This window comes from Hylobates moloch, unplaced genomic scaffold, assembly GCF_009828535.3.
Source record: "Hylobates moloch isolate HMO894 unplaced genomic scaffold, HMol_V3 SCAFFOLD_3, whole genome shotgun sequence".
Taxonomy (NCBI): Eukaryota; Metazoa; Chordata; class Mammalia; order Primates; family Hylobatidae; genus Hylobates; species Hylobates moloch.
Genome location: NW_026652278.1, coordinates 49732690 through 49754006, shown reverse-complemented (window position 1 = coordinate 49754006; position 21317 = coordinate 49732690). Strand labels below are relative to the sequence as shown.

Here is a 21317-nt window from a genome sequence, read left to right as displayed (position 1 = left end):
TTGATTTGTGAGTGTTTGTATGTTTTGTGATTGATTTGTGAGTGTCTGCAGTGAGTTATAAAGTCTAGTTTACTATAAATCTTAAGATCTGTTCTCCAGTTGTAGCACCTCCGTTTAATAGCACCACGTTTCCTTTTCACAGTTTTAATCAGAAATGTTGGGAAATAATTGTGTTTTTATGTGTGCATTTTGTCTCTCCAACCTGTCCAATCGTGAAGTCATAAGTACAAAAGCATACCTCTGTTTCTCATCCTTGCCCAGTATCTTGAGAGACGAATATGAGAAGCTGTCAATGAGAAAATTAACAGATATTTATGGGTTATAAATTGAAAACTTGCCAACGATGTATCCACATTCTTAGATAAATAAATTCTTAGAGGGCGATATGGTTTTGCTGTGTCCTCACCCAAATCTCATCTTGAACTGTAGTTCCCAAAATCTTCACATGTAGTGGGAGAGACCCGGTGGGAGACAATTGAATCATGGGGGTGGTTACTTCCGTGCCCTTCTCATGATAGTGAGTGAGTTCTCACAAAATCTGATGGTTTTATAAGGGATTTTTCCCTTACTTCACTCTGCACTTCTCTTTGCTGTCACCCTGTGAAGAAGGATGTCTTGTAGGTTTCTGCCATGATTGTAAGTTTCCTGGGGCTTCCCCAGCCCTGCAGAACTATGAGTTAATTAAACTTATTTACTTTATAAATTACCCAGTATCTGGTATGTCCCCATAGCAGTGTGAGAATAGATTAATACAGTAAATTGATACCAGGTAGAGCGGCACTGCTGTAAAGTAAGGCACCTGAAAATGTGGAAGTGACTGTGGAACTGGGTAACAGGCAGAGGTTGGAACAGTTTGGAGGGCTCAGAAGAAGACAAGAAGATGTGGGAAAGTTTGGAACTTCATAGAGATTTGTTGAATGGCTTTGAACAAACTGCTGAAAGTGATATGGACAATAAAGTCTAGGCTGAGCTGGTCTCAGATGGAGGTGAGGAACTTGTTGGGAACTGAAGTAAAGGTCACACTTTCTATGCAAAGAGACTGGTGGCATTTTGCCCCCCGCTCTAGATATCTGTGGAACATTGAACTTGAGAGAGATGACTTAGGGTACCTGGTGGAAGAAATTTCTAAGTAGCAAAGTGTTCAAGGGGAAGCAGAGCATACAAGCCTGAAAAATTTACAGCCTGATAATGCAGTAGAAAAGAAAACCCGTTTTCTGGAGAGGAATTCCAGTTGGCAGCAGAAATTTGCATAAGTAACGGGGAGGCAAATGTTACCATGACAACGGAGAAAATGTCTGCAGGACATGTCAGAGACATTCACAGCATCCCCTCCCATCACCCAGAGGCCTAAGAGGGAAAAATGGTTGCCTGGTCTGGGTCCAGGGAACCCCCTGCTGTGTGTAGCCTCAGGACTTGGTTCCCTGCATCCTAGCCACTCCAGACATGGCTAAAATAGGCCAAGGTACAGTTCAGGCCATTGCTTCAGAAGATGCAATTCTCAATCCTTGGCAGCTTCCATGTGGTGTTGGTCCGGTGGGTGTAGAAAAGACAGTACTTGAGGTTTAGGAACCTCTGCCTAAATTTCAGAGGATGTATGGAAATGCCTGGATGTCCAGGCAGAGGTGTGCTGCAGGGGCAGAACTCTCATGGAGAATCTCTGCTAGGGAAGTACAGAAGCGAAATGTGTGGTGGGAGCCCCCATGCAGAGTCCCCACTGGTGCACTGCCTAGTGGAGCTGTGAGAAGACAGCCACTGTCCTCGAGTCCCCAGAATGGTAAATCCACCGACACTTTGCTCTATGTGCCTGGAAAAGATGCAGGCATTCAATGCCAGCCATGAAAGCAGCCAAGAGGGGGCTATACCCTGCAAATCCGTAAGGGTGGTGCTGCCCAAGGCCATGGCAGCACACTTCTAGCATCAGTGAGACCTGGATATGATATGGAGTGAAAGAAGATCATTTGGGAGCTTTAAGATTTAACTTCCCCACTGGATTTTAGACATGCATGGGGCCTGTAGCCCCTTCATTTTAGCTAATTTCTCTTATTTGGAACGGGTGTATTTACCAAAGTCTATACTCCCATTGTATCTAGGAAGTAACAATGCTTTTGATTTTACAGGCTCATAAGCGAAAGGTACTTGCTGTGTCTCAGAAAAGAGTTTGGACTTGGACATTTGGATTAATGCTGGAATGAGTTAAGACTTTGGAGGACTGTTGGGAAGGCATGATTGTCTTTTGAAATGTGAGGACATGAGATTTGAAAGGGGCCAGGGTGGAATGATGTGGTTTGGCTGTTTCCCCACCCAAATCTTATCTTGAACTGTTTTTCCCACAATCCCCATGTATTATACATCTTGGCAGCTCATGATACACACACACATAAGTGTTACTGAAATGCCAGGGGTTTGGTCTAGGATCAAGCTTGTCGAACTCATGGCCCATAGGGCACATGCAGCCAAGGAGAGCTTTCAGTGCAGCCCAACACAAATTCATAAACTGTCTTAAAACATTATGAGATTTGTTTGTGATTTTTTTAAAGCTTTCAGCTATCATTAGTGTTAGTGTATCATATGTGTGGCTCAAGATAATTCTTCTTCCAATGTGGCCCAAGGAAGCTAAAAGATTGGACCCCCTTGGTCTAGGTCCTGTTGCTCACTGCACAGAAAGCTGATAACTGAGACAAAAAGCATTGCCAGGGTTGGCTTTAATCAGGTGCTACAGCCCAGGAAATGGGAGGTTAGTATCAAATCCATCTCCCGGCCTGACTAAAATCAGGAGTTTATATTGCAGAGAAGAAATGTAACTACATGCAGGAAAACAAGAATTCGAGAGAGATAGAGGAGTTGGTCAACAGGAAACAGGTGGTCAGTTAGGCAGTCATGACAGTGAGGGATCTTGTATCTCATTGCCCAGATGCAGTGCTCTAGTAAGTTTCAGTTCCTTGATACTCTCTGGGAGGCCCGATGGTTGGTGTCCTTAGAAAAGAACTCAGATAAAACAAATGTAGCTCTCTCAAATTTTAAGACTAGGAAGGTTAATTTCTATGTGTATTTAAAAGACACCATAAATATCAGCTCTATGGGACAATTGAAATCAGTTGTAGTATTCATTTAACAAATTATTATTGCCCTCTTAAATAATGGCAAATCAGAAAAAAAATCTACTCAAATGGAGCTTACAGATGATGGACAGAGACAGACTGCAAAACCATACACAAGTAAATATGTAACAAAATTTCACATAAGAATATGTGCTATAAAGACAATAATGATAGAGTAGTTTATGGATAGGTATATGCAGAGGAGTTGGTGTCATTTGAGACCAGAATGTTAAAAGAGGATAATAATGCAAGAGTGTTACAGGCAAAGACAAAAGCAAATGGAAAAGCCTTGAGGTAGGAAGGAGGCTGGTGTCTGATAAGGTCAGTATGGATGAATTATTTCTAAAGAACATTCAGAAGAAGGGGATGTGAGATGAACTCCATCTCCTTGTGAGCTTTTTCATTTTTTATACTCTTATAACTCAGTAATTTCTATTCAGTGAACGTGTTAAATGAATGAATGAATGAATGACCCCACATCACCTAGGGTTAAGCATGGTACTATAAATCATATGAGCAAAGCAAAAAGAATAAAGCTAGAAGCATCACACTACCCTATATCAAACTATATTATTAATACAAGGCTACACTAATCAAAACAACATGGTACTGGCACAAAAACAAACACATAGACCAGTGGAACAGAATAGAGTTCTCAGAAATAAAGTCACATACCTACAACCATCTGACATGTGACAAAACTTACAAAAACAAACTATGGAAAAAAATTGCCTATTCAATGAATGGTGCTGGTGTACTGGCTAGCCATATGCAGAAGAATGAAACTAGGCCCTTCCTTCAACCACATACAAAATTTTTTTTTGATATGAATCAATTACTTAAATTGAAGACATAAAACTATAAAAACCCTAGAAGGAAACCTAAGAAATATCATTCTAAACATTGCTCTTGGCACAAAAGTTATGACTCAGTCACCAAAAGCAATTACAACAAAAACAAAAGTTGATGAGAGGGAACTAATTAAACTAAAGAGCTTTGGCCCAGCAAAGAGACTATCAACAAAGTAAACAGACAATCTATAGAATAGGAGAAAGTGTTTATGAACTATGCATCTGACAAAGGTCTAATATCCAGCATCTATAAAGAACCTAATTCGACAAGCAAAAAACAAACTCCCCATTAAAAATCAGAGGACGTGAACAGACACTTCTCAAAAGAAAACATACAAGCAACTAACAAACATATGAAAAAATGTTCATCACTAATAATCAGAGAAATGCAAATCAAAACCACAGTAAAATACCACCGCACACCAGTCAGAGGATTGATTATTAAAAAGTCAAAAAAATAACAGATGCTGGTGAAGTTATGGAGGAAAAAAAAACACTTATTCATTGTTGGTGGGAATGTAAATTAATTCGGCCACTGTGGAAAGCAGTTTGGAGATTTCTCAATTAACCTAAAACGGAATTATCATTTGACCTAGCAATTCCATTACTGGGTATATAACCAAAGAAAAATAAGTTGCTCTACCAAAAAGACACATGCACTTATATGTTCATCACAGCACTTTTCACAATAGCTAAGACATGGAATCAATCTGAGTGTCCATCAGTGGTGGATTGGATAAAGAAAATGCGTTACCTATGCACCATGGAATACTATGCAAACATAAAAAAGCATGAAGGTATGCCATTTGCAGCAACATTGATGCAGCTGGAAACAATTATACCAAGTGAATTAATGCAGGAACAGAAAACCAAATACTGCATGTTTTCACTTATAAGTGGGAGCTAAACATTGGGTACACCTGGACATAAAGATGGGAACAATAGATACTGGAGACTATTAGAGGAGGTGGGGGAAGGAGGGGAGCAAGGGCTGAAAAACTGCCTATTGAGTACTATGCTCACTACCTCGATGACTGGATCAGTTGTACCCCAAACCTCAGCATTATGAAACATCATGTAACAGACTTGCACATGTACTGCAAAACCTAAAATAAAAGTTGAAATTAAAAAAAAAAATAAGAAAAAGGGCAGAGGCACCTGTGGTCGCCATCACTTGAAAGTTGTGAAGAGGTAAACGAATCAGCTAAATAGAAGAATGAAGAGTGATCACTAAGGCAGCCAGTAGTGTGGAATATGATAGTCTATAACCCATATAAAGAGTGTTCCAGGAAAGACAGAGTGATTAACTATCAAACCTTTAGACAGTTTTCATATAAACAAGGACTTATAAAATGCTGTATTTCACAAATAAATAGAAATAAAACATATGATCATGACGAGTGATAGTAAATAATTTATAAAATTTTTAATTTCTAATATTTTAGACAATTTTTAAATTTCTCTTACAAATATATCTTACATAAATAAGTATATTATTACTTAGTTGTATGATAGTGATCTTTAAAGTTAAATATGTTTTATCTAATGGAAAACAAAAAGCCCTTACAGATTTGTTTTAAGTTGTGTTTAATTTCTGGCTGGATGTGGTGGTTGATGCCTGTAATCCCAACACTCTGGGAGGCCAAGGTGGGTGGATCACTTGAGCTCAGGAGTTTGAGAGCAGCCTAGTGATCATGGTGAAACCCTGTCTCTTCTAAAAATGCAAAAATTAGCCAGGCATGGTGCTACCCTGTAATCTCAGCTACTTGGTAGGCTAAGGAATGAGAATCATTTGAGCCTGGGAGGCGGAGGTTGCAGTGAGCCGAGATCACGCCACTGCCTTCCAGCCCGGACGACAGAGTGAAACTCTGTCTCAAGAAAAATAAAGTAAAATAAACAAATAAAAAATATATAAATAAATTGTCATTAAATTCAGTTATTATTCTATGTTGGCAACGTTTTCAGCTCATTTTGATTTCTTAAGCTTCCTGTAATAGCATGCTCCTATTTTGAATGTTTTATTTATAAAATACATGTATCCTTCTGAAGGAGACTCTTACTTCACCAATTAGAAAGGCTCTTCCTCATATCTAAGTATTTGTTGAAACCAAATCTCATTCTGTCTTCACCAGTGAAGGAACAATGGCTATGATTTTTTTTTTCTAAAAATCTTTTAAAAATCTATTTAAATGCTGTGGTCTAGTGTTAATACTTTGTGAATACAGGGAAATAATTAATGACCTCAAGATTTTTCTAAACCTAAATAGAGAACACTACATTTGATTGATGAGAGTATGGAACCAAAGAAATAATGTACTGGTCAGTAAGAACTTTAAGAAAGTAATTCTGTATACTGCTTTTAGTGTTCATATTAAAGCAATATTATCACAATTTTCAAAATGATATAGAAATCTATTGCCATAGTAACACAATTTTAAATATTGATTTGTTTTTTAATTAATTTATTTTTAATATACTTTAATTTCTAGGGTACATGTGCACAACGTGCAGGGTTGCTACATATGTATACATGTGCCATGTTGGTGTGCTGCACCCACTAACTCAAGATTTACATTAGATATATCTCCTAATGCTATCCCTCCCCCCTCCACCGACCCCATGCCAGGCCCCAGTGTGTGATGTTCCTCACCCAGTGTCCAAGTGTTCTCATTGTTCAGTTCCCCTCTATGAGTGAAAACATGTGGTATTTGGTTATCTGTCCTTGCAATACTTTGCTCAGAATGGTGGTTTCCAGCTTCATCCATGTCCCTACAAAGGAGAGGAGCTCATCCTTTTTTATGGCTGCATAGTATTCCATGGTGTATATGTGCCACATTTTCTTAATCCGGTCTATCATTGATGGACATTTGGGTTGGTTCCAAGTCTTTGCTATTGTGAATAGTGCCACAATAAACATATGTGCGCAAGTGTCTTTATAGCAGCATGATTTATAATCCTTTGGATATATGCCCAGTAATGGGATGGCTGGGTCAAATGGTATTTCTAGTTCTAGATCCTTGAGGAATCGCCACACTATCTTCCACAATGGTTGAACTAGTTTACAGTCCCACCAACAGTGTAAAAGTGTTCCTATTTCTCCACATCCTCTCCAGCACCTGTTGTTTCCTGACTTTTTAATGATCGCCATTCTAACTGGTGTGAGATGGTATCTCATTCTGGTTTTGATTTGCATTTCTCTGATGGCCAATGATGATGAGCATTTTTTTCATGTGTCTGTTGGCTGCATAAATATCTTCTTTTGAAAAGTGTCTGTTCAAATCCTTTGTCCACTTTTTGATGCGGTTTTTTGATTTATTCTTGTAAATTTGTTTAAGTTCTTTATAGATTCTGGATATTAGCCCTTTGTCAGATGGGTAGACTGTAAAAATTTTCTTCCATTCCGCAGGTTGCCTGTTCATTCTGATGGTAGTTTCTTTTGCTGTGCAGAAGCTCTTTAGTTTAATTAGATCCCATTTGTCAATTTTGGCTTTTGTTGCCATTGCTTTTGGTGTTTTAGTCATGAAGTCTTTGCCCATGCCTGTGTCCTGAATGGTATTGCCTAGGTTTTTTTCTAGAGTTTTTATGGTTTTAGGTCTCACATGTAAGTCTTTAATCCATCTTGAATTAATTTTTGTATAAGGTGTAAGAAGGGATCCAGTTTCAGCTTTCTACATATGGCTAGCCAGTTTTTCCAGCATCATTTATTAAATAGGGAATGCTTTCCCTTTTTTGTTTTTGTCAGATTCATCAAAGATCAGATGGTTGTAGATGTGTGGTATGATTTCTGAGGGCTCTGTTCTGTTCCATTGGTCTATATCTCTGTTTTGGTACCAGTACCATACTGTGTTGGTTACTGTAGCCTTGTAGTATAGTTTGAAGTCAGGTAGTGTGATGCCTCCAGCTTTGTTCTTTTGGCTTAGGATTTTCTTGGCAATGGCAGGCTCTTTTTTGGTTCCATATGAACTTTAAAGTAGTTTTTTCCAATTCAGTGAAGAAAGTTATTGGTAGCTTGATGGGGATGGCGTTGAATCTACAAATTACCTTGGGCAGTATGACCATGTTCATGATATTGATTCTTCCTATCCATGGGCATGGAATATTCTTCCATTTGTTTGTGTTCTCTTTTATTTCATTGGGCAGTGGTTTGTAGTTCTCCTTGAAGAGGTCCTTCACGTCCCCTGTAAGCTGGATTCCTAGGTATTTTATTCTCTTTGAAGCAATTGTGAATGTGAGCTCACTCATGATTTGGCTCTCTGTCTGTTATTGACGTATAGGAATACTTGTGATTTTTGCACATTGATTTTGTATGCTGAGACTTTGCTGAAGTTGCTTATCAGCTTAAGGAGATTTTGGGCTGAGACAATGGGGTTGTCTAAATATACAATCATGTCAGGGACAATTTGACTTCCTCTTTTCATAATTGAATGCCGTTTATTTCTTTCTCCTGCCTGATTGCCCTAGCCAGAACTTCAAACACTGTGTTGAAAAGGAGTGGTGAGGGAGGGCATCCCTATCTTGTGCCAGTTTTCAAAGGGAATGCTTCCAGTTTTTGCCCATTCAGTATGATTTTGGCTGTGGGTTTGTCACAAATAACTTTTATTATTTTAAGATACATCCCATCAATGCCTAGTTTATTGAGAGTTTTTAGAATGAAGCGCTGTTGAATTTTGTCAAAGGTCTTTTCTGCATCTATTGAGATAACCATGTGGTTTTTGTCTTTGGTTCTGTTTATATGATGGATTATATTTATTGATTTGTGTATATTGAACCAGCCTTACATCCCAGGGATGAAGCCAACTTGATCGTGGTGGATAAGCTTTTTGATGTGCTACTGGATTTGGTTTTCCAGTATTTTATTGAGGATTTTCGCATTGATGTTCATAAGGGATATTGGTTTAAATTCTCTTTTTTTGTTGTGTCTCTGCCAATCTTTGGTATCAGGATGACGCTGGCCTCATAAAATGAGTTAGGGAGGATTCCCTCTTTTTCTATTGATTGGAATAGTTTCAGAAGGAATAGTACCAGCTCCGCTTTGTACCTCTGGTAGAGTTCGGCTGTGAATCCATCTGGTCCTGGACTTTTTTTGATTGGTAGGCTATTGATTATTGCCTCAATTTCAGAGCCTGTTATTGGTCTATTCAGGAATTCAACTTCTTCCTGGTTTAGTCTTGGGAGGGTGTATGTGTCCAGGAATTCATCCATTTCTTCTAGACTTTCTAGTTTATTTGCATAGAGGTGTTTATAGTATTCTCTGATGGTAGTTTGTATTTCTGTGGGATCGGTGGTGATATCCCCTTTATCATTTTTTATTGCATCTGTTTGATTCTTCTCTATTTTCTTCTTTATTAGCCCTGCTAGCAGTCTGTCAATTTTGTTGATCGTTTAAAAAAACCAGCTCCTGGATTCATTGATTTTTTTGAAGAGTTTTTTGTTGCTCTGTCTCCTTCAGTTCTTCAGAGCAGAACTGAAGGTGTTAAAGTCTCCCATTATTATTGTGTGGGAGTCTAAGTGTCTTTGTAGGTCTCTAAGGACTTGCTTTATGAATCTGGGTGCTCCTGTATTGGGTGCATATATATTTAGGCCATTATGTAATGGCCTCTTTGTCTCTTCTGATCTTTGTTGGTTTAAAGTCTGTTTTATCAGAGACTAGGATTGCAACCCCTGCTTTTTTTTTGTTTTCCATTTGCTTGGTAGATCTTCCTCCATCCCTTTATTTTGAGCCAATGTGTGTCTCTGCACATAAGATGGGTCTTTTGAATACAGCACACTGATGGGTCTTGATTCTTTATCCAGTTTGCCAGTCTGTCTCTTTTAATTGCAGCATTCAGTCCATTTACATTTAAAGTTAATATTGTTGTGTGTGAATTCGATCCTGTCATTATGATATTAGCTGGTTATTTTGCTTGTTAGTTGATCCAGTTTCTTCCTGGCATCAGTGGTCTTTACAATTTGGCATGTTTTTGCAGTGGCTGGTACTGCTTGTTCCTTTCCATGTTTAGTGCTTCCTTTTAGGAGCTCTTGTAAGGCATGCCTGGTGGTAACAAAATCTCTCAGCATTTGTTTGTCTGTAAAGGATTTTATTTCTCCTTCACTTATGAAGATTAGTTTGGCTGGATATAAAATTCTGGGTTGAAAATTCTTTTCTTTAAGAATGTTGAGTATTGGCCCCCACTCTCTTCTGACTTGTACAGTATCTGCTTAGAGATCTGCTTTTAGTCTGATGGGCTTCCCTTTGTGGGTAACCAGACCTTTCTCTCTGGCTGCCATTAACATTTTTTCCTTCATTTCAACTTTGGTGAATCTGACAATCATGTGTCTTGGGGTTGCTCTTCTCAAGGAGTATCTTTGTGGCATTCTCTCTATTTCCTGAATTTGAGTGTTGGCCTGCCTTGCTAGATTGGGGAACTTCTCCTAGATAATATCCGACAGAGTGTTTTCCAACTTGGTTCCATTCTCCCCGTCACTTTCAGGTACACCAATCAGACATAGATTTCGTCTTTTCACATAGTCCCATATTTCTTGGAGGCTTTGTTTTTTTCTTTTTATTCTCTTTTCTCTAAACTTCTCTTCTTGCTTCATTTCATTCCTTTGATCTTCAATCACTGATACCCTTTCTTCCACTTGATCAAATTGGCTACTGAAGCTTGTGCATGCCACACATAGTTCTCGTGCCATGGTTTTCAGCTCCATCAGGTCATTTAAGGTCTTCTCTACACTGTTTACTCTAGTTAGCCATTTGTCTAATCTTTTTTCAAGGTTTTTAGCTTCTTTGTGATGGGTTCAAACATCCTCCTTTAGCTCACAGAAGTTTGTTATTACTGATGGTCTGAAGCCTTCTTCTCTCAACTCCTCAATGTCATTCTCCATCCAGCTTTGTTCCATTGCTAGCAAGGAGCTGTGTTTCTTTGGAAGAGAATAGGTGCTCTGATTTTTAGAATTTTCAGCTTTTCTGCTCTAGTTTCTCCCCATCTTTGTGGTTTTATCTACCTTTGGTATTTGATGATGGTGACGTACAGGTGGGGTTTTGGTGTGGATGTCCTTTCTGTTTGTTAGTTTTCCTTCTAACAGTAAGGACCCTCAGCTGCAGGACTGTTGGAGTTTGCTGGAGGTCTACTCCAGACCCTGTTTGCCTGGGTATCACCAGCGGAGGCTGCAGAACAGCAAATATTACAGAATGGCAAATGTTGCTGCCTGATCTGTCCTCTGGAAGCTATGTCTCAGAGTGGTGCCCGGCTGTATGCGGTGTCAGTCGGCCCCTACTGGGATGTGTCTCCCAGTTAGGCTAGTTGGGGGTCAGGGACCCACTTGAGGAGGCAGTCTGTCCGTTTTTAGATCTCAAACTCTGTGCTGGGAGAAGCACTACTCTCTTCAAAGCTGTCAGACAGGGATGTTGAAGTCTGCAGAAGTTTCTGCTGCCTTTTGTTCAGCTATGCCCTGCCCCCAGAGGTGGAGTCTGCAGAGGCAGGCAGGCCTCCTTGAGCTGAGGTGGGCTCCACCCAGTTCGAGCTTCCTGGCTGCTTTGTTTACCTACTCAAGCCTCAGCAATGGCGGATGCCCCACCCCTAGCCTCACTGCCGCCTTGCAGTTCGATCTCACACTGTTCTAGCAGCGACTGAGGCTCCATGGGCATGAGACCCTCCGAAGCAGGCATAGGTTATAATCTCCTGGTGGGCCGTTTGCTAAGACCATTGGAAAAGCACAGTATTAGAGTGGGAGTGTCCCGATTTTCCAGGTACCCTCTGTCATGGCTTCCCTTGTCTAGGAAAGGGAATTCCACGATCCCTTGTGCTTCCCGGGTGAGGCAATGCCCTGCCCTGCTCCATGGGCTGCACCCACTGTCCGACAAGCCCCGAGATGAACCCAGTACCTCAGTTGGAAATGCAGAAATCACCCATCTTCTGCGTCCCTCATGCTGAGAGCTGTAGACTGGAGCTGTTACTATTTGGCCATCTTGGAACCTCCTCCAAATATTGATTTACTTGTAAAAAGATAGCTTTTATCATTATTCATGGTCCAAAGAATTCCACTTGACATATACACAGCTATACATAGAGAGGTACAGTAGAATATACATACTACATTATCATGAATGAAGTAGAAATTAATATTTAAAAATTTTCACATTGATTTTAAATGGTTTCTATAGTTTACTTTAAAAAATAAATATGATTATTTGAAGTATTTAATTGAAAGAATATTAACTTATTGGGAATATATAAAAGAGACATTTGTCTATTCCTAATATAATTTAAAATAAAAGCAAATATTTGGAAATTTAATGTTTATCTAGGCCAAGTGCAGTGGTTTATACCTGTAATGCTAATGCTTTGGGAGAACAAATTGAAAAGAACACCTGAGGCCAGGAGTTCTGGACCAACCTGGGCAACATAAAGAAACCCCCATCTCTACAAATAATTAAAAATAATTAGTTCAGCATGATGGCATGCCCCTGTAGTTCCAGCTATGTATTAATCTGTTCTCACATGGCTATAAAGAACTCTCCAAGACTGGGTAGTTTTTAAAGGAGAGAGGTTTAATTGACTCCCAGTTCCAGAGGGCTGGGGAGACCTTAGGAAACTTACAATCATGGTGGAAGCGGAAGCAAACACATCCTTCTTCACATGGCAGCAGCAAGGAGAAATGCCAAGCAAAAGGGAGAAAAAGCCCTTTATAAAACCATCAGATTTCATGAGAAGTCACTCATTGTCCCAAGAACAGCATGAGGGTAACTGCCCCCATGTTTAAGTTACCTCCCACCAGGTCCCTCCAACAACACATGGGGATTATGAGAACTGCAATTCAAGATGAAATTTGGGTGGGGACAAAGCCAAACCATATCAAGCCTCTTGGGAGGCTGAGGCAGAAAGATTGCATGAGCCCATGTTTTGTCAAAGTCAAACCATATCAAGCCTCTTGGGAGGCTGAGGCAGAAAGATTGCGTGAGCTGCAGTGAGCTATAATCATGCCACTGCGCATCAGCCTGGGTGACAACACAAGATCCTGTCTTTAAAATATATATACATATGTATATATATGTGAATGATAATTTAAATATGTATGTCACATATATCATAATTATTAAAATATATCATTTGTAAACTCATTTACTATATTATTTTAATTTTTAAAACATAACTAATAAGAGTGAGTTTTATACATTAGAATACTTTGATCATATCTATTATATTTTAGTAGAATCAAGTATTAAAAGATACTTAATAAATGCTAATTAGTAATTTTAGTTGATCAAGTTTATACCTTTTTTTTTAGAGTACTTAAAATTCTGGGTTTCAAAATGACAATTTTTTCCAAGATTAAAGCCACAGCTATTTTTATAATTTCTTAAAACAATGAATTTGACTTGATTCATGTTGTAAATTTCCCAGAAATAATGTTAGGAATTAGAGCTGTTTCCCAAAGCTAATTACCTTTACCTATTATATAGCTTAATTATACAACTATTTTAAAAAGACTTTGAAAAGAAGTAAAGAAAGGAAAGGAGGGAGGAAGGGAAAGCAAAAAGAAGGGAAGAAGGGAAGGAAGATAGTAGGAAAGGACAGAGAGAGAAAAAAACTTTTAAATATTTTGAAAGGAAAGTCTATATCATTTTAGTTATTTAGTATAGTTATAATATGTGATATAAAATAAAATGTGCTGCTTTGATAACAAGGGTGATAAAAGAATCAAAATGTTTCTTGCAGGCTGAGTCCTATCAGGGCCACACTTTCATGATGGTGTGGTAATCTATAGAATAATTGCAATCTTAAAATAAAAAGTTTATTGATATAGTCACTATTACCATGTATGTTCATATTTGTATACATACAATCTTATCTGTAAAAATCATCTAGGAAGTTCTAAGATTTTCTGGATAGCAAACTATTTTAGTCATATTTTCATATTTATATACATACAATCTTATCTGTAAAAATCATCCAGGAAGTTCTACGATGTTCTGGATAGCAAACTATTTTAGGCATCTGAGAGATAACAGTCCATAATACCAGCATGTTTTTTCATTTTATCAATTACAGGCATAATTCCATATGCATCACAAATATGCTGGCTAAAAGAAGATTCCAAGTATAATTAACTTATTTTATGTTTTTGAGAGCCAATCTGTGATTGTCATAAGTAATTTTAGTCACTGTACCGTAGACTGAATGGGTCCTCATGCTAGCAAAAACTCTAAAAATTTGTTCTTGAAACAGTTGGTGCTATAATTATGCTCTTTCATCATTGACCTCCTGTTCTGGAGGTGACTTGGATTATGTGCTGCATAACCTCTTAAAAAGTGTTCTAAGGCAAGATTTACTAGGTCATCAAATTCTATCGTATCTTTGCCAAGTAATTTTGCTCACTTATATTGGCACCTTATTATCCTGGTAGAGGACTATTGCCTTTAAGATAGTACTGAAAAATGTTAAGTGGATTTGATTTTAAAAGACTTCTGTTTTAGTGTGAGCTAAGTTTGTTCAAGTAATAACTTTGCTATTTTCCAGCTAAGGAAATTTCAAACGATAATTCTTAAAGCCTAGATTTTATTATTTTAAAAATATAGGTAGTAGGGCCGAGCACGGTGGCTTACGCCTGTAATCCCAGCCCTTTGGGTGGCCAAGGAGAGTGGATCATGAGGTCAGGAGTTCAAGACCAGGCTGGCCAACATAGTGAAACCCCATCTCTACTAAAAATAGAAAAAATTAGCTGGGCATGGTGGCAGGCTACTGTAGTCCCAGCTGCCTGAGAGGCTGACTCAGGAGAATCACTTGAACCCGGGAGGTGGAGGTTGCAGTGAGCGGAGATTGCACAACTGCACTCCAGCCTGGGCGAGAGTATGAGACTCCGTCTCAAAAAAAAAAAAAAAAAAAAAGAAAGAAAATTAGGTACTATTGATACCAACTTCTGCACTTATCGTAGGTATGAAAATGCATGTAATACATATAGTCTGATACATAGTAAAATACTTAAACTGATAGCTAACAACTCTTGTTATTATCATTATTATTCAAATGCAAGCAAAGTTGCTGACATTGCATGACACTGTGCCCCAAGTCCTACGATGTGTTCTGCTAAACCCCCACTCTTTCACAAGCAAATCATATACAAGGTTAGCCATTATATATGATTATAATAAGTCTGATTCTGTCCAAATAGGCAAAAGTTTTTTTAAAAAAATGTGTGCCCTTGTTTCTATACTTCTTCAGTGGGTGAACTGACCATCCACCACTAGGTGAAATCAGTGGTTTATATAAAAATATTATCCCAGAACTGACAGTTGCCTGACATGCTTTCAAGATTTATTCAATGTTCTCTATTTCCCAAACCTTGAAATATATGAATACTTTAGATATCAGTTGAAGTGTCTGGGCACCCTCGATGTGTGGTTATCCATTCACTTATTTATGCATTCAGTCAAATACTCCTTAAGTACATATAAGGGTCAGGTAACATTCAAGGTACTCAGCTAGAGTCCCTACCCTAATGCAGCTTGTATTCTTACGTGAGAGACAAACAGTAAAGAAGTAAATATATAGAATATATGCTATAATTTCAGACAGGGTTGCTGAAAGGAGATAATTTAAAGGGAGTATTAGAGAATGCCAAGAGAAGAGGAGGGTAAATTTATTAGCCAAAAATCTGAGAGATGAGTGTATTGTATTGCCACCTTATTTTCCTGGTAAAGGACTATTGCCTTGGCAAAGATAAGGAGAAAGGAACAAGGAAAATGTGTGAAAGAGGAATGAGCAAGGTGAAATCAGATGAGTAGGCAAAAATGAGATGTTTTTAGGATCAGATTGCCCATACTAACAACTTTGTGTTTATTTTGTGTGTGTGTGATGCAAAATCATTGAAGGGGTTTAAGCAGGAGTCATGAGATAATTTTAATAGAATAGAAGCAGAAAGTCAGTTAAGAGTCGACTACAGAAAATACAGAGGATATGAGAAGACATTAGGGCCTATATTCATTGAGGTATTGGCAGGATGTGATGATGATTTGGCTATGGGGCTTAAGGATCAATGATTATCCCTACGCTTTCAGATAGAACATCTTAGTAAAAGGTAGAGCCATTATCTATAGTGGAAGAGTTATAAATTTGGGAGATGAAATCATTATTCTGGTTTTGAATATGTTTATTTGAAAATAGCATATCTGAAGCCGGGCGCGGTGGCTCACGCTTGTAATCCCAGCACTTTGGGAGGCAGAGGTGGGCGGATCACGAGGTCAGGAGATCGAGACCACGGTGAAACCCTGTCTCTACTAAAAATACAAAAAATTAGCCGGGCGAGGTGGCGGGCGCCTGTAGTCCCAGCTACTCGGAGAGGCTGAGGCAGGAGAATGGCGTGAACCCAGGAGGCGGAGCTTGCAGTGAGCCGAGATCGCGCCACTGCACTCCAGCCTGGGTGACAGAGCGAGACTCCGTCTCAAAAAAAAAAAAGAAAATAGCATATCTGTGGACAATTGTATGTAGTAGTTTGGACTTAAAAGGTTCAGACTTTAGCCAGATATTAAAATTTGGTATTTATGAACAAATAGAAGATATTTGAAGCTATCAGACTGGAAGAGGTTCCAGGGGCTGAGAGTAGAAGTGGAAAATATAGAAATTCTTGAAACAGAGCCTTGGAAAACTCCAACATTTAGTAGCCAGAAAGAGTGGGAACAAGCAAAGAGTCTGACACAGAGCACCAGATGGGAAGGAGAAAAGGCAGAAGAGTGGAAAAAGGTTAAATTAAGAATATATTCAAGGAGACAGTGATCAGTGGTGATGTGTAGTATATGAAAGGACTGAACTAACAGAAAATAGGGAATTATACAAATCCTGAAGACTCATATTTATCTCATAGCCCAACTAATTCAGGAACCAACATGAGCAACAGATTATTTTCAAGGACAGTCTTGAAGAAAATGGAAATATAAAAAGCAATGTTCTCAGAACTGTTTTTACACCAAAGAGTCAAGTTCAGCCAAATGAACACCTTGTGGGGGTAATGTTCTTACTTCTTCTGCATCAGAATAATGCCACATAGAAGTGTTTCTTTCTCTGAAGAAGTTAATGTTGTAATTTAGTGTTTAGGTTTGAAGTCAAACTTTACCACATACTAGTTCCCTGCTCAAGATATTTATTTGACTTCTAGGTCTTAAGAAATTTACAAGGCCTAAGCACTGTAAATGTTATAGTGCCCACCTCAATGTCACCCTATATAGTTCCAAAGGAAACCAATCTGAAACCTAATATAAGTGAGGGCAGCCAGCAAAATTTTGACTGTTCCTTTATAATCACTTTGATTCTTTTAAAAACTTATCAAATTTTAATGCAAATTTTAATTGTTTTCTTTAAAAGTGTCTTTGTTTGGTGTTCCAACTTATCTTGGCCTATCTCTGGAATATTTCAGCTCTCTTTTTTTTTTTTTTTTTTTTTTGTGAGACAGAGTCTCTCTCTTTCGCCCCGCCGGCTGGAGTGCAGTGGCGCGCTCTCGGCTCACTGCAAGCTCCGCCTCCCAGGTTCACGCCATTCTCCTGCCTCAGACTCTCCGAGTAGCTGGGACTACAGGCGCCCGCCACTACGCCCGGCGAATTTTTTTGTATTTTTAGTAGAGACGAGGTTTCACCGTGGTCTCGATCTCCTGACCTCGTGATCCGCCCGCCTCGGCCTCCCAAAGTGCTGAGATTACAAGCGTGAGCCACCGCGCCCGGCCATATTTCAGCACTCTTTAACTTATTGTAAGCCACAAGTTCCTTAGCTCTAAAATGGGTAACAGAGTACACATACGTCATCTTTAATGTGGTTCTGGCAAGTGGTAAGCATCTAGCAATTGTTAGCGTCATTAACTTACCATTATTACTATCATCTTCATTATTAATGTCATCTTAAAAGATTGAGCATTAATTTAATGATGTATAGAAATATCTAGCATGGTAATCAACACAGTGTAGATGGTAAATAATTTTTGTTTTTTTAGCTTTCATGCCCATTCCTGCACTTCACCACAGTCCTTTCAAATTAGCCAAGCATGGTGGCACACACCTGTATTCCCAGCTACTTGGGAGGCTAAAGTGGGATAGGAACACTTGAAACCAGAAGTTTTGAAGTTATAGGGAACTATGGTGATGCCACTGCACTCCAGCCTGGGCAACAAAGCAAGACCCTGTCTCTGAATTTAAAAAAGGAGATATTGGGTGTTTTAGGAGGAAGATGTAATTCACATATTTAAAGGAAAGTGGTAGAGAAGATGCCCAAAGCAACCATTAATTTTTCTCTTATATAAATCATTTTAAAATAACCTGTAGTAGAGATACTTCATTGATTCAGATTGAGTTATCATAAAGAAATAATGATCTGGCTACGTTTCAACCCTGAAAGAATGAAAATATGGAAATATGATTTTCACTTCTAAAAGATCATGAATTTTAAAGTTCCATTTAATATTATCATTACACTTTGTTTTAACTTGGTAACAGCAAATTAATAATAATTTTATTTTAGGGATTACCTGCAAGTCGTGTGAGGTATAGAGTAGATGATGTCCAGTTTCCTTACCCTGCCAGTATTTTTGATGTGGAAGAAGATTCTGGAAGAGTAATAACACGAGTCAATCTTAATGAAGAACCTACAACAATTTTTAAGGTCAGTGTCTCTTTTCATTATGTAGTCTATTTGATGTTTAATTTCTGATAGAGAATTTGGCTTAACAGATGACAGCACATTTTTTTCTTTCAATTTTTCTCCTTTTTAATTTTTTTTAAATTACATTTTTTTTCTCTTAGAAACTTACAAAATAGTAAAAAGAAAACCACTTGGTATCTCACATCTTGGAAATAGCTATAATTTGCGTTTTGATCTCTATCCTCATGATGACGTTTCATACAAACACAAATATATAAATATATGTTTTTCAAATCACATAGTCTTATACATACTGGTTTTTAAATTCAACATTAAAGTGACATTAATGCTATTATTTTAGTGGTTTCATAGTATTTTACTATATGAGTATAACATTATGGTTTTCTTTTTAATATAATACTGAGTTACTTTATAACTAGACTTTCCATTTTTTGTTACAATAAATGCTATCATGCAACTACTTGTATGAATATCATTTTTCCCTTACTCACTTTTTTAAGATAAGTACTCTTGATATATTATAACCCTAGAAAATTTGAAAAAAATACCCCTTTCTGTGCATTCTTCATCTTTCCTGAGAGTATCCATTTTCCTGATACCACTCAACACTGATTGTTGTTATATTAATCTTTGCATATATCTAGGAAAATATCTATATCTATTTGATTTTTTTGTCAAATTTTACTTTTCTTCAAATACTAATGAAACAGAATATATTCCCTCTTTTGTTTTTTACATATTTAAAAATATATTTGACAAAATAATGCCTGTCTCTACCTGTCAAGGTATTAAAACAATAATTTGCATTATAAGTGTTTGAACATTTCCATTTTTAATAGTTACTTAGAATAATTTTTGTCACTGTGAATAAAGTCTCTGACTCTACAGTAGGGAAATAGCTTTCTCAGTTAACCACGTAAGGATCAGTGAGCACTATGTCTCTAATGATTTTATCGCTGTTTGGAACAGCTGATCAGTTTGTAAATTAGCATTAACCCAAAGGTCAGTTGTGGCTCTCAGGATGATCCTTGGTTACGGTCTTCTGTGATCTAGGTTGAATTAGTTTACATTATTAACCTGCAGCTTCCAAAAGAATTTATATTCCAGGGAAGCACATAGTTATGAAAGTATTTAACGTGTCTTAAACATAGAATTACTTTGATGTAATATAGGTTATTAAAGAAAATAATTATAAATCCTACTGCAGTAATAAATAATATCAGGCATCACATCTCAACACTGAAGCTTTTTCTTAATTTTCATCATTTGAACAATTTCTGCTATACCGAATGAACTTGGCCTTTTAATTTGTTTTTAAGAGATAGTATACCAAAGAATGTTAAACTATAAAGATTTCCAATTTTATCCTCTAAAGTATTTCTGCCCTATAATCTCAAAAACAACAAATTCACTAGGAAAATTAATTTCTTTTTTGAGCAAGCTAATTAGCTTTTTATGTGTCTGAATTTAACACTTTTTAAATAAGTGTATTGGTGCTATAAAATCATGTGTATTTACTGTGGGCCCTAGTGGAATTACAGAAATGAGTTTTTAATTGGAGAGATATAGTATAATATACTTGTTTTACTGGTAGTTGTTTTTTAATCATAAAGTTAGTTACTTCTCTGAGTATTCTTATCTGGCAAGTGAAAACAATAACATTTATCTGGCTGAATTATTGTAAAGATTAAGTGAGAACGTGGTATATTCTAGCATAGTCTCTGCCACGTGGTAGGCAGTGAGGAAATGATCATTGCTCCCCCTTCTGGAACCAGGGAATCCAATAAGTAAAAACATACATATAAAAATTATGCTGTTACGTTGTTCTTACTTATAATCTTTAACATGAATTTTTATTGCTTTTTAAGTTGGTGGTGGTTGCTTTTGATGATGGGGAGCCTGTGATGTCCAGCAGTGCCACAGTGAAAATTCTTGTCTTACATCCTGGTGAGATCCCACGCTTCACACAGGAGGAATATAGGTATTGATTTCTGTCCGATTTTGAAATACATGAAATGTTTAGGGCATTTTTTGAAAGGAGTCTCTCAAAATTGATGTAATATGAATTTATGAGTAGACTTCCAATTTTGGTTTAGGCGTTTCGAAATTAATATAAAATATATTTAAAATTTTTAAATAGTTAATATGACAATTTAGTATAAAAATGTTTTAGTAATGATTTAATGAATAACGGATACTTTTTAAAAAATTAATGCAAACTTATTAAAATACAACATTATATTTTGAGGTTTCAATTCTAATTAATGATTTGAATGGTAAGAAATAGATCTTTAGTTTCTCATTATTGCCAGGTAGAACACTTCATTCAATTTCCAATTTTGGCATGTAATCTGCAATCATATTTTCCATCTAATCAGTGTGTATGTATGTATGTGTGTACGTTTGTGTGTGTAAATATATAGTGTGTGTATATATAGTATGTATATATATAGTGTGTATATATATCTAAATGTACTGTGTGTATATATACTGTGTGTATACATAAATTTGTATATATGTGTGTGTATATATACACATATATAATACATATACATTTATATATATATACACTATATGCATATACACCAATATTATATATTACAGTTTATGGTTAGTATATATACTGTTTTAGTCAACTGAGGCAGCCATAACAAAATACCATGAACTGGGTGGCTTAAACGACAGAAAATTCTGTTCTTTTTTTTTTTTTTTTTTTTTTGAGATGGAGTCTTGCCCTGTTGCCC

At 37.3% G+C, this 21317-nt stretch overlaps 1 protein-coding gene across 2 annotated transcripts in view; it reads left to right on the top strand.

Moving 5' to 3' along the window:
- The window catches only part of PCDH15 (protocadherin related 15), a 1777335-nt gene that overhangs the window by 1590940 nt on the left and 165078 nt on the right, over window positions 1-21317 (top strand). For both annotated transcript variants that reach the window (XM_058436255.1, XM_058436254.1), the window contains 2 exons: window positions 18433-18573; window positions 20442-20554. In XM_058436255.1, coding sequence (XP_058292238.1) covers window positions 18433-18573; window positions 20442-20554 — 254 coding nt within the window. The remainder of the gene's footprint in view (window positions 1-18432; window positions 18574-20441; window positions 20555-21317) is intronic.